The following is a 14,868-nucleotide window of genomic DNA, read 5'->3' as shown; positions in this document are numbered from 1 at the left end:
TGTTCTTTGACCTTCAACAACCCCACACAGAAGGATCCTCCAAGAGACCAGGCAAAGTAGACAGCTGTCTAATTTCCTCCGTCTCCAGGGCAGCTATACCAAAAGTCACCCCCACGCAGCCGCTCACTCACCCCCACCTCCGGTGGGATGGGGGAGATAATCGGGAGAGCACAAGGAGGAAAACCCCCGGGTTGAGGTAAAACAGTTTAATAATTGAAATAAAACAAACTAGAACAGTAATAGTAACAGTGAGAACAACAATAACAGAATATACAAAGCAGGCAATGCACAATGCAACTGCTCACCGACCACCAACCGCGTGTCACGAACGGGGGTGGGCGAGTCCCCCCCACCTGGTTTTTGTACTGAGCATGATGTCACATGGTATAGAATACCCCATTGGCCAGCTGGGTCCACCACCCCGGCTGTGCTCCCCCCCCGCCAGATGCAAGCACCATCCAGCAACAGCCAAAGCATCAATGGGCCATCAACGCTCCTTTCATACCAAACCCAAAACACAGCACACCCCCCAAGCTACTGGGAAGAAAGTTAACTCTGTCCCAGCCGGAACCAGGACACCCACATACCAGAGGGATCAAAATAGAGTGTGCAATCATGTGTTTCTGAAACACTTCTAAGGCATTCTCTTGCAGTGGTTTTTGTGCAGTTGAATGCTGCTTGGATATTCAGAGTTGATATAGCAGCTGCCAAAAAAAGTTCTTTGGGAATTTTTTTTTTCTTTCAAATGGTTAGAGGGAAATTTGGTTGACAGGGTTCAACAATGTACCAACTGCAATGCAAACTACTAAGTGCAGAAAGTATGCGTGTAGGAATATTCAGCCCATGAAGACTCTTAGTTTTGTTTTCATCCTCAGTGCTTGTGCATGGTTAGCGTATTTCTTTCCTGCATCCCTCTACAGAATCAGGTTGGTCACTCATCCTGACAAGGCATCTGCAGTCTTCTATCCGAAGTATGTCATTGACCCAGCTCTGTATGGGTTGGAGATACACAGAATGTCATTAGACTTGAGAGATACTTAGTGGCATCTTTTTATATTCTGTGAGCAATGGTACAAATTTTAGAAGACCTTTGAAGAACCAGTATTAGCTGAATAGATAGTCAAGTCATACGTGAAAGATGAAGCGTAACTGGACACTTCAATAATCCTGAATGCTGGGTGTGAAGAGTTTCTTTCCAAGTGGATGGTCGTTATTTGTTCTATAATGTGCTGATATGGGACTGGGTAGTCCCAAAAATTGACTCAAAAAATTACTATGTGTTTTTAATCCTCAGGCAAGCGTTCTATATTATAAATAACTTTCTAGGTAAAGACTTCAAAAAGTGTGCAAAACTGCAAATTAGGTTTTCCTATTCAATTTCCATAACGGTAGAACAAAACCCGGAGAATCACAATCCAGATATGTTTCAATTTCAAAACACACTATGCTTGATTTTTTTCACCACAGGTGAAAAATGTACATTCTTGGGTTTTTACATAAATATTTTGTATATAATAGATTTGAGAATAATATAGCACGTTAATTCAAGATAATGGAAGAACTGTAGTGTAACAAAATATGCTTTTAAATTGCAGTGTAGTTTTATATGGCTAACATTTTGTGTCACTTAGATTTGGGGTTCAACTATGGGTTCATAACCTGAACTTTGTCTGGCATCAGACTACATGTGGTATCTTTGTATTATTTCATACAGAAAAACTAAGGCGTAGTCTTCCAAACCTGTCCAGGACATCTAACATCCAAGCTGAGTCTGTGAAAAACAGCAGAAGTGACTCAAACTTTCAAGTGCCAAATGGAGGAATACCTCGCATTCAACCTCAAGCCTCAGCCAGTAAGTACCTTTACTAACACTTCAGCATATATTTCAGAATTAAGTGATGGTACTCAGCTGTCTTCCAGTTTCATGGCAAAGAGGAACATTGCATGTCACACTGGAGATGCTAATCTTGATTTTTAATCACACCCGTGTGAAAATCTGCTTTTTTTTGGTACACAAAATCTGGTATTCGGTGTGTTCAGAGAATTCCTGATCTCTTATTAAGGTATCATTCACAGTGTCCTAACAGCATATGTAGAAGTACTATAGTATAAATACAGTAGTGTTACACATTTCAGAAACCATTTATTTTCTGTGGTTTACAGAAGGTATAGTGCTTTGTACTGTTGAATTTTATTTTCAGACTACAAAAACTTACTAGGCTATGAAAATACTTACTTAGATGATGTTTATTGCTTTTGTAAAATAGTGAAACCTGATCTGAAATCATTCATGCAAGTTTAACCCTTGTTTGCAGTTTATTTTCTTCTTTTGTTTTGTCACCTGGAAATTATGTATTCAGTTGCAGATTTTATTTACTTTTTTAAGTGTCAGTATTTCTCAGAAAAGGTTTGGATAAACCTGTGTCCCATGAAATTAGCCCGTTGCTGGGCTAGTGGCTGCTAGTTTGTCCAAAAGTGAACTGCTGATGTGAGAACACTGCTAATCTCACAAGTCTCTTAAAAATGGTGACCTTAAATAAGCCAGAGCAAATGAAACTTAAATATTCACTGCTTCTTTATATGTCAATATTGACAGTTCCTGTTGTTTAAATGTTTCCTGACCATTTTATTTTAAAACAAGTTTCAGAATTAATAACCTTGTGTGACATTTTCAAGGGAAGAACACAATATGAATATTGTTGTGTAGAGCTTTGAACTATAAAAGTTCTGTGATAAAAGTTCATCAGTAATCTAAATATTTGACGGGAAATGAAAGATAATATTTGTGAATGAAACTAATTTTTTTTTTTTACCCATTGAACAGTAAAGGCATACTGGCATACCTAGTTGGCCTCATTAACTAGTCCTTTCAAAACAGTGTGTTAATGCAACCAAATACAGTTGAATACAGGATAAAGGAATACAAGACCGTGCCAATGACTACAAGATTTCTATCTTTGTAGTGACTCAGACCAGATGTAAGGGTTGTGTGGACAGTCAGTCCCAGGTGTGTGATGCTATAGCCAAAGAAGTTAATGTGACTTTGTGATTGTTCATATCGGTAACCCCCGCATCCTTTCACCTTGCCCCCTTCTTCCAATCTTCACAAATGCTCAGAAGGGTGGGATTTACAACTGAAAGGGCACGCGTGTAGTTCAAATCCAGGACTGTCATCTGTTAGGCAGGCTTATCAAACTATAAAGCAGTTGGACAGCAGCTCTCCAACTGTGTTATTTTTGTGATGGGAAGAATAATCAAAATGACCTGAAAGAAAATGAAGGAAAAAATATTTTTAGTAAAAATCTGTACAGATTTTATTGTGTATTTTAAAATTGGGTGAACTGGGAAGGGAAGAGCATAGTTGGCTTAGTTGGCTAAAAGGCTATTTCCAGTATTAAAAGTATATTCACAGTGAAATTTTATGGAAAGATCAGAGAGCAGAAGTCTCAATATTCAATATTTAGTGAGCTACTTCATTGCAGGAGCCAAAGTAGTGTGACTTATGTTTATACGTGTGTATTTTCAACTTGTGGATGGACTGAGAATCACAGAAATTATTAGGTAAATTTGCTTGCCTTTCATGGGAATCTTTCCCCAAATGCGAACCACTCTAGACCAACTTACATTTAAATGTAAGTTAAGTGTCATTAATAAAGCCCAGATTTCTAGCTTTTACAGTTTCCCTGCTCTTACAGATGTTTGTCAGAGTCTTGCTATTGACAATCGTAAAACGGTTTGTGTATGAAGTCAATGAGTAAGTATCTTTGCTTAGTCTGGATTAAAAAATTTTCTGCAAAACTGTACATTGTATAAGAATTGCCAGAATTGTGTCCTTTTTATTGTATACTTTTTGGGTTTTTTTGTTTTATATTTTGTCACCTTGCACAAAGCACTGTTAAATTGCAGCAAATTTTTGTTTTCCCTTGGCGATGACTTCTGGGTCTTGGGATTCAAAGCTTCCTCATACACCTGCTAGTTTTGCATGAGCTTACCTTTGCAAGGATGCTGGCTTACCACCCGAGGTCACTACTTTTCTCCTTGTCAAAGATCTGCTGTTCATAATTTACTTGCACATTTGCTGTGGCTGCAATACTGAACTTGCTATAGTTGCTGGCATTCAGAAATGAGTTAGGAATCCAGTAAGTTTCTGAAAAGACCATTCCTGTCATAGGCAAATTGTGCATGCTTGCTTAAAGAGTAGAGGGAAGATACTTACAGTATGTTTAGAGGTACAACTGTAAAACATGAAAACATTTGGCGTTCTAAGTTTTAGCTGTAATGTGGTGAAAAATCCAAATTCTTTTTGAAAAGAGATTGAGAACGAGTGAATTAAATAGTAGCTCTAACTATTAGAATCTTCATTTACATCTGGTTCTCCATGCCGTTATGCGGGAAGTACGTTTTTATATAAAAGCTATTAAATATTTCACCTTAAAACTCTGGAAGATAGAGTAATACTTGTGTTCTCCAAGGAATAGGTATCTTCTAAGTCTTAGAATGACAGGAAGTGTCTGTATTTGCGTCCTACACCACATGATTGTGCAAAGCTGTAGAACTTCCAGGGTGGCTTCCACATAGGAGCTATGTGCTTTCTAGTAGATTGTGTGTGATATTTTTGTAGTTATCTGGCACTGTTAGCACATAAATGTTCAATCTTTAAGCAAAGTTAAATACAATACTTCTTCAAAGAGCTGAGCTGTAGATTGTTCAAACTATCAGTAAAATAACTAGTCTGCTTGCCAAGATCCAGCTGCTTGGCATGTTCAGAGTAGAAGAAGAAAGTGTATGTTTTGAGGAAACAGAGTATTCCAGTTCAGTTGATCAGAAGTAAACATAACTGTGTATTCAGCATGCACCACTTGTGACAGGTAGTGTAATAGCATATGGAGGGCTTCAAGAGCAGCAAATAGTGTGGATAAGCACGCGCTCCACGCTTATCTCAAACTGCATGTTTCCTCAGCATTGCTCAAATTGCACTGCCTGAAGTTCTTTTCAGTGATTCAGTGCACATAATTGTTTAGCTGTTGAATCTCTATTTCCTGGAGTCTCCATTGAGAAGGAAAGAATTCGATGTAGATATTTTTTAAATCCTTTCCATATCATCCCACATCTTTGACTTGCAAGTAGTGTAAATAATGATGGGGGAAGAAACTTAGTGCCATGTGCAGCAGCATATTTAAATCTAACTGAACGAATTAGGGCAAACTGAATTCAAGATCATAAATATGAAGGAAGAAGCTGTTCTTAATTTTGTGTGGTATAACAAAAACACTGATTCAGTAAAAAATGATATAATGGAATACTTGTGGACAGAAACACTCTGGCCAGTGGTTTGCCTCACTAAATTCCTAGGAATTGTGCTCATTTTTAAACATCTTACTGTGCTTAATTGGCTGTTTATGGGTATGCCTTAAAAAACATTTATGGCAAGACCATGTGCCAGAAGTTGAATAAGAATTGCATAATGCCACGTGCTTTTTTGCATTAGATTCTAGTTGGTAGAAGGAATAAGTTTGTTATTCTTAATAGCCACAAGCAGCAATTTATCATGTTTATAAACACTTTAATTCCTTTTTGCTGTTTGTTGAAAATGACAGGTTTTTGTTAGTTATTAAGACTAAAATGAATAGACCACCTAGTGATATTTTCAGAATGAAGGTAAAACACATGATGAACTTTTTATAGTTCACAAAGTATTGTGGATTTTGCATTGATTGAAGGATAGGAAAGATGATGGCAATTATTATATGCTATCAAGTTTAGAAAAGGATTAACTAATATTATTAGGATTGTAATTGCTCTTCCCCTACCTTCTTTATAGCAATATTCACCAATTGGTGATAGGATTACTGAGCTTTCTTACTCAGGGTCAGGATCTTTATGCACAGCTGTTCCCCCATCTTTCTTCCTTCTCACTATGGAAATAAGCCTTGCTAGTGCAGTCAGTTTTATGCTGGTGTAAAACTCCATACACTGAGGTGAGCAGAGATGTTTATTCATACCTTATCATTTTAAGAAGCCTTTGTGTAGACAAAGCTTTATTTCATTGACCACTTTCCTCCTTCCCCCCTTAAATATGCTGTGATGAAAATACACTGAGTCGATGTGCTCCTTCTGGCAATAGATAGTTCTCTCCTTGCCAAGAGTCTGCAGCTCTTGGAACATTGGCTTCTCTCTTGGTAACTGGTAGGTAGTGAGGTCATTTCAAGGCAGTACCAACCCTTGAACATTACTAGAAAAAAGGCGGGACATAGGAGCAATAAAAAACCAAATTTGTCATGCTGTCTACATGCTGGCAGCTGATAATTCTTAGTGTTATGTCTTCGTTTTAAGTTTGAGTCCTCTTGCATACCTTTTAAGGGAAAAAACCCAGACATCTCTCAAAATGGCCTATGTTTGCATAATTGAAAAATACAACTTTTTTATATGATGATCACATTTAGACAAAGACTTATATTTTTGTATAGTTTTAGAATATTTTTTTGAAAACTCCTTTAAAATGAAAAGTTTAGTCTTGCTAGGTCAAATATGACAGTTTAAGTTTCATCTTCGTATCTAATCTTGCACTCATATTGCTGTAGCATGTGTGCTAGGTGGCTTGTTCTCCCTTTGGTGTATTAATTTTTTTTGCATTTCTGGGCTTTTTGCCCTGCAAGAAGCTTTACTCTTATAGGATCTGCGCATTTTGCACTGCAAAATTTCTGACACGCTCCTCTCTAACTCTTTGCCATTAAGAACCACTTAAAAAAACCCATCACTTCCAGAGTCATAACAGAGTCATTTGAGTGTTTTACTCACTCTGTTCCTTGATGCTTCACAAGTGGATGCAATTCTGAAATTCCCCGTAAATTTAGTTTTCTTACCTTCTTAGACAAATATAACACTTCTTGTCTTTCAACAGCTCTGCAAAGGCAGAAAAATTTGCCTCGTGCTGCCTTCAAAACCAAACAGTTTCTTCAAACTCCATCTACAAAAGGAGGTAATTAACTTACAACCTCTTATCAAGCTCCAGCAAATCTCAGATAATTGTTCACCTGCATTAAATCTCACACATTCTAGATTAATAAAATTGCTGTTGCATGTTGAGATTAACCAAGTGGTCCTTGCTATATCAAAGTGCATAACATTTTGGACTAAACATTAAAAAACCAATCCTGCATCATGTAGGAAAAAAAGTATTAAATTGGATTTTGAGATAAAATCCAAGGATTGGTGACTTCTAGCATTAATCAGGAAATCTGAACTAGAAAAGTAGACTCCTGAATCCATATTCATTAGGGCTACATTTACTTAGGAATTTTTAAATTGTAAAATACAGTTTTTAAAAACAAAAGTTGTAAAAATTTTCTTTTTTTGTTTGTGAAAAAATATGCAGACAAGTGAAAATACCATCCTTTGTGCTGGAAACAAAAGCTAACAACTATCCTTGAAAAGATGAGCATAGAATGTCAACTTGTTTTGCGCATACATGCACACGTGCTTGCGCTTTCTCTTTTCCTCTCAAAACTGCAAGATTAACCCCAACATACAGTAATTTAGATTTGTATTTTTTTCTCAGGGAATTAGAGACTATTGTATATAATATTCCAGTTTGCTAACGGGTGAAGTTGGCTTTTTTTTGAGAAGAAAATGAAATATATTGAGTCTCTAATCCAATTAGACAAGTTTTAACTGATTTTTAATTAATTCTGGCAGCCTTGTATGTGACACTGCCTCAATTTCACTAGTAAGATAAAACAAGTTCATGATTTTGGTTTTAAGCATAGTTGGTCCTGTTCTCTATTACCGTCTAGAAGATCTCATTTTAAAGATCATATTTCACTTGAGACCAATTCATAAGCTCTATATATGCTAGAATCCTTTAAGGATTGTGAGAGTCCGTCATGCAGGTACTGAGGGTGGCTGACAAAACGCGTGCGTTTCTCTCAGGGGTTTAACAACGCTAACTTCTTTGGGTCAACTTCATTCCATGCAGAAAGTTTTAGCAAAGTATGACTTTGAAAAAGATTCACATAGCTTAATAGGAGGTCTCTAACAGTCTTCATAATGTTTCATACCAAATGGAGAAAAGTTCTCTCAATGTTCTGCTTTGGCATAAGACCACCATCTCAATTCCTCTGCAAAGCTTTCCATGCTGTCTTTCCCGTTGGCCAGGCCTTCACCTTCATCTGGATGTCTGGAACACTTACTAGGTTGATGGCCTAGTCTGGAGCTGTGGAAATGTACAGAAAATTAACTTCTCTATTTGTTTATATTATTTGCAAAATTTTATTAAACCTTAGAGAATGAGGAACCAAGCATGTTGCACCGCCAGTTACATATTCCAGTTTATAGTTGCTGTCATTCCTCACTGCAAATGAGGATCCAACATGTCCTTTACAGTTATTTGCTCTTTTATAGTCCATGATGTGTTGATTTTCTTGCTTCTGATCTGAGATTCTCACAAGTATAGAAGCATGACGCAGTAATGAAACAAGACTTTTGTTTCAAAAGAATAAGCAACTATGAGCAACAATTGCTTTTAGTTTCTTAAAATACTGTTCATTACATAGCTTGACACGTTTCACACACGCATGTTGGCTTTTTTTTTTAATCATTTTCTGTAAAATAGTTCAAAATACATTCAAATAACTAAGTCTTTACCTCACTGTAACAGATTTGTTAAGGCTTATACAGCAATCCAGTATCAGTCAGATCATAGAATCATAGAATGGTTTGGGTCATCTAATTGAACCCCCCTGCCGTAGGCAGGGACATCTTCAACTAGATCAGGTTGCTCAAAGCCCCATCCAACCTGACCTTGAATATCATCCGGTTGGACTCGATGATCTTAGAGGTCTTTTCCAACCTTAATGATTCTATGATTCTATGATTTTCAGGGATGGGGCATCTACAACCTCTGGGCAACCTTTCCAGTGGTTTACCACCCTCATTTTAAAAATTTCTTCCTTATATCTAGTCTGAATCCACCTTCTTTTAGTTTAAAACCATTCCCCCTTGTCCTATCGCAACATGCCCTACTAAAAAGTCTGTCCCCATCTTTCTTGTAAGCTCCCTCTAAGTACTGAAAGGCCGCAATAAGGTCTCCCTGGAACCTTCTCTTCCCCAGGCTGAACACCACCAACTCTCTGAGCCTGTCCTCATAGGAGAGGTATTCCATTCCTCTGATCATTTTTATGGCCCTCCTCTGGACCCACTTCAACAGGTCCATGTCTGTCTTGTACTGAGGTGACAGAACAGTTTATTGATTCCCATCGTTTTACCTCATCTTTTCTTTCATATCGGTCTGAATCATCTCATCACGATGGTTATGATTTAACAACTGCATCAGAATTGATTCTGGTTTCAATTTGGTGTGCAGCAGCTGGCCTTCGGGTGCAAGCCAGATAAGGTTGTAGCTTCACAGCATCCTACTTTGCCAGGTGGGAATCTCTTGCTCCCTGCCCACAATCCAGGACAGAATACAGAGAGGGTGGGAAATCTGAATGTCGTGACTGCACAGTGCCATTTATTTTTACTGTTGCCAGATGTTTCAATTGTAGTTGGTTCTAGTTGTTCAGTTTCTAAGGAGATGGAGTTGTGTAAAGTTGTTAAGCACTACCCTTAAGCGTTTACATGTTTTTATTAAACATGGATCAGCTCAATACTGCACGTGGGCGTACAATTATCTTTGACTAAGGCAGTACCTCACTCTTTGTGATCCTGTCTTACAAATAGGCCAAACTGAGTTTTGTTAAATATCCAATAGAGCAGAATTATTAGGCAGTTTGCCAGAGATTTCATCATGTTTACTGCTTTGGAGATCACAGCACATTGGAAGACAATTCATTCCTTTATGTACAAGAATGAATACAGCTCTCAGCAACGTCTGCAATGCTGTGCTGGCAGGAAACGTTTAATGAATTGACAGCTCAAGTTGGAAGCATGGTAAAATATGGCCAACAGAAAACTGGAGAGAATGGAGACGACTAATTTACTGGATGCTTCCTTTCACTGGGAATGTCACAAGCTTTCTTCAGTTACAACTTTTCATTGCTTATATTCTGTACCTAAAAACTTTTTCCCTGTTGTGCTTATAAGAGGCCGAAAGCTATATTCAGTTTTTATACACTGGCATTGCTCTGTTGGTCAGTTGCTAACATGATGCTGTATTTGTGTTCCAAGCATGTGTTGTAATGAGAAGTTCAGTGATAAAAGCTCCCTATGTTTACACTGTAGAATCACTTGGAAATTCTGCAGATTTGATTGCACCAATGTTACAGGCAATGTCACATTTTTAAAACTTCTAATTTGTAATCTATCTTAGTTCAAGGAGCACTCCGCTGCTTTTCTTGTCCAGTCATTCTGCTGTTAATGCTTTCCTTCATCCGTCCTCTGGCTTGATGACAAGGTTTTTATTTTAAGGGTTTTTATTTATTCTCCTCGCTACTTAACAACTGTCATATATTGTTGACATCTCTGCCATCTTTTTTGTCAGCTTTTCCCATGAGCGTCTTCATGCTGTGTTCGATATCGCTATCAGTGGAAAGGCCCTCTTGAATAATCCAGAAAGGAATCAAATACACTTCACATCTGCAATGAGGCACATAATAATCTTTCTAGACATTCCCTGAAAGGAATGGCTTCAAAATACAGCCTGAAAACCACCACTTCCTCTGTACCCCATTTAGGATGTCACGTTCCTGTCATTACTTGTCCCTGCTCTCACTCCTCATGCTCTTAGTGGATCTACCTTGTAAAATGATAATAAAAGCTATGAGAAGGACCATCTTCTTTATGTATAACATCTGTCAAAGAGGACTCAACTTTGGTCTCTGTGTAAAAAATTTTATTTAGTGGAGGAAAGAATAGTTCATGCAAATTCACTAAATGTAAACGTGATTTTGTTTTACTTTCCTGATTGTTGACTGTTACTGACCTACCCTAAACAATTTGAAAAGCTGGTGAAATACCATTTAATTATTAAGATGATGGATTAGTTTAAGTTTACTGTTTAGTCATACATTATGCATATTTTGAAAATATTTCTCATTGTCATCAATAATTGTGCTTAAGGTTTGGCATTATCAAAGAACTGTTGAATAGTCTTTTTGTCAGTATTTTTGCTGTGAGGATCAGTTGTCGTTCACTGCTAGCTGTCTACTAAAATTCAGAAGTAATTCCTGAGTATATAATAAATAAGAATTCTTGCTGTTGCATTAATAGCATTGAGTAAAATAGATATATCGTACAGAAATAAATTGTTAATGGAGTACATTTGCATGTGCACCTTGTTGCTCAGACAATGTGCTGTATTGTAAGTCTAAGCCTCTAAATGGATTTTCACTGGCTTATTAACCTTTCCCAGAAAGGACTTGATAAAGACCTATATTTTACATACTAACTCAGATACAAAGTATTTGAATTCAGATATTAGTTATACTGATAATTTAGATAATGTTTGTAAAAAGAGGAAGGCTATAAATGGTTATAGTTGTCTGGTTTAAGTTTCATAGCAGCACCTTAATCTCTGTGGTATTGGGGGTTGGCTGACCCTATCTTTTTTTTCCCCATCAGCCAATAAATCTGGGACATGACCATATCTCCAGGTGAATTCTAATTCAGTGGATTTGGTTAAAAAGAAGAGCATAAAAGAAACATTAAGATGCTCTGTGCTCAGAATTTCATCGTTGAAAGCTAATATACACTTTGAATCTATTTAAAGACTGTATCACACTAGAATCCTGTATTCTTCAACATGTTCTTTCAGGGACAGGAGTTAGGTTCACGGGTTTCTGAAGCAGCTAAATTTCTTCTTAACAAATGTGTTCTCCTCTTAGAGAGATATAATGCTTAGAACCTTAGTAGTATTACTTATAAATCCAGATAAAGAAATATTTGTAGTAAGCAAATGGGGCATTAGAGTTATGATATCAAAAACACATGAAAAAGAGGACATCTGAATTCCTGTTTCTCATTGCTGCTTGATTGGCTGTATTCCATTATACATTCCATATTGTTTGAATTTTCACATAAAGTAATTTCGTGTTTTTAATTTCAGTTATACTGTAACTTAAGCTTGAAAGTAACTTCTGTATTTTATTTTCCAGTACCACCTTCAAGTAAATTCCGCTCACCTGCAGCACCGTCTCCCTTAGCTCTCCGACAACCAGTGAAAGCATTTAGTAACCATGGACCCGGTTCAGTTGCTTCTCCAGAAGCCACACAGCTGACACACAGTAGTTCTTCACCAGGGCCTCTTGCAGCCCAGAGTTCAGGCTTGCCAAGCCCTGCCAGCAGTATTAACAGTACTACTCTTACCAGACCAGCAGGGACAGCAGGGATGAGGAGTGGTTTGCCCAGACCCAGTGCCCCTTCTACAGGGGGCATCCCAGTGCCTCGTAGCAAACTTGCACAGCCTGTTCGCAGGTGAGTATGTGACAGGCAGTCTTAGTTTGAAGTTTTCATAATGAATTTTGTACATTGTGTATTTGTGCTGCAATTCTTATTTTGGTCTCAAGGTATTTAGAATGGAAATGGAGACCTCTACGTGAAGTATTTGACTGTTTTTCCAAAATAGATTTAAAGCAAAACCAAAAGAAAAAGGTTTTTGAATTAGAGAGTGAAGGTGAAGGAGTGAAAGTCAAATGAATAACGAAAGATACTGAACTAACTAAATAAAGTGTCTTAGCCTGGGCTGAGAAGGCAAAAAGAATTTGTCTGCATGTGGTAAAAAGTCATCAAAATATAGCTGGCAAGTGAAAATTCATTTTTACCACTGAGTGACACATTCTGAAGTCAGAACTATTGCAGTTCCTTTTGTAATCCGTATGTCAAGCAGTGGTACCACGGTGAGAAGAGTTTCTCTCCTTGGGCAGCTAGAAACTTTAGGAAGGAAGACACGTGAGGACATAGGAGGCGTCCATAGTATTTGCTAAATTTAATGTAAAAATAAATGCAGTTAATCCACAGGACAAAACAGAATTTTCAGCTCAAACATAACCTCTGTGGTAGCACCCAGCTGTAGAAGTTGCTTAATGTCAGAGTGCTTTGGAAAACCACCAAAAGAGAGACTAAATATTAACTGGAAAGGCTACATGGACAGTTAGTCCTCAGGAGAATCAGAAGGAAGTGATGCATAACTTAGAATATATGCTCTTAATGCCACGCTAATGTGGATTTTCACTGAAGGTGTCAAGTGGAAGCCAGCTGACGTAAAGAAGCAGTCATCCATGAGGAATATTAAGAATCCCGTTAAACAGAAAGGATAAACAGTTGGTCTTCAGTACCACAGAAAAGATGAAACAGCAGTAAATAGCAAAGTGGAGGAGTTCTGTTTTGCAATGAGTGCTGGGCAGGGGAATGACAAGTGACTGTCACATTATTGACTGTTTTGCACTCCAAGGCTGCACTGTCAGCAGTATGAAACTTCGTGTAATAAAAAGCAGTTGTTTTTGACAAGGAAGTTCTTAACAGTAGTGAAGTGTGGTTGTCCAACCCACAACTTATCTTATAGAAAAGTGTTTCACTTATTGAACTTACACAGCTATTTTTTTGGAAAGTTTATGTAATAATGCAGTATCTGTACACAATGCAATAATGAAGTATCTGTGAACGTCAAGATTTTGATGTAAGTAAAATGTAATACTCTGAACAAGGATTTCCCTGTTTATACATCACTGAAAAAAAAATGGCCTGTTTTTAGATGGCAGCAGATTAAGTTTGTATTCTCACAGAGTATAATAGCAAAAAGTTTTCTGTCTATTTCTGCAGATGTTTTTCTGACGTTGTAGTTGCCAAGATACAACACATAGAACCTGAAACTGAAAATACTTTGGGGTTTATCTTAAGTAAACTATATTGCAGAGAAGTAAATGACTGAAGTGTATATTTCAATTACTTATAAAATGTTTAAATTCTAATGTATTGTAGATGGAGACTTCAGCAGTTATGTATGAAACTGAAAAATATCTCATTTTATTTTAGATCATTACCCACTCCCAAAACCTATGGCAACGTGAAAGATGAGAGTTGGAAAGACGGCTGCTACTGAACTGCAAAGCTTAATGCAAAGTTCCAGTGCTCGTGGATGCTTCCTCACCAGGCTAAAAGACAGCTTGATTATACAAACTATTCAGATGTGACTTTTGGGATTTGTAAAAATTCCAGACCTCTCTGTCTCTAATTAGCACAAACTGGCAGAGATTATAAAGCAGCACTTTAATGACATCTAACATCAGATGTTTGGTGATCATACAATCACTTCTACATTAAATTGCTATCAGTTCTGGGTTTTTTTCTTGCTTGCTAAAAATGTGTCAATATGAGCATTTATGACAGTGGCCAATGTCTGGGCAAAAACCTAATGAATGCCAAAGAAATGCCCATCTTGAAAAACAGCAAGTATAACAGTCAACTTACACTGTCCAAAACTTCATTTTCAGCCTGTTTTAATTCAGCAGAAAGATTGGTGAGTATGTACTGTTGAAACAAGACTACGTTAATCAGAGCTAATATTCTGATTGCAGACTGCTACAGTGCTAGTGAAACATTGCTTTTAACAATTGTGTGAGATTCTCATTGGGGAAAGTGGTACATACATCCTTCAGAAAGAATCAGAAGTTACTCTGGAGGATTAGGCAGAACAGTAAGTAGTAGCCATGGCTTTTATTAACATTAAAGATTTGAATGTAGCAGACACACACAAATGCAATAGTATAGATTGCATCTTTCCTATGTTGATTTATCAGCTTTACATGCTCTTATATGTTTGATTGCCAAAAGGGCTTAGTATCAGTTGTACAATCTTTCTAACCTTAAAGTTCCTGGCTCAGGAAAGATGGCCTTTGCTATTGTAGCCACATTTTTATCACATGGCTCGCTATTTGG

General features: G+C 37.4%; 1 protein-coding gene across 1 annotated transcript; it reads left to right on the top strand.

The window, feature by feature from the left end:
* Positions 1-1,714: 1,714 nt before the first annotated feature.
* LOC104082281 (SLAIN motif-containing protein 2-like) lies at positions 1,715-14,625 on the top strand (the record flags this gene model as incomplete). Its single annotated transcript, XM_009585354.1, has 3 exons — positions 1,715-1,852; positions 12,090-12,408; positions 13,966-14,625. Coding segments are annotated over 3 exons (524 nt in total), but the record flags the coding sequence as incomplete, so codon positions are not given.
* Between the last annotated feature and the right edge of the window lie 243 nt (positions 14,626-14,868).

The sequence above is a fragment of the Fulmarus glacialis genome, unplaced genomic scaffold (genome assembly GCF_000690835.1).
Source record: "Fulmarus glacialis isolate BGI_N327 unplaced genomic scaffold, ASM69083v1 scaffold89, whole genome shotgun sequence".
In the NCBI taxonomy this organism is placed as follows: Eukaryota; Metazoa; Chordata; class Aves; order Procellariiformes; family Procellariidae; genus Fulmarus; species Fulmarus glacialis.
Note: the sequence above shows the minus strand (reverse complement) of the source record. Positions and strands in the feature narration are given on the sequence as shown.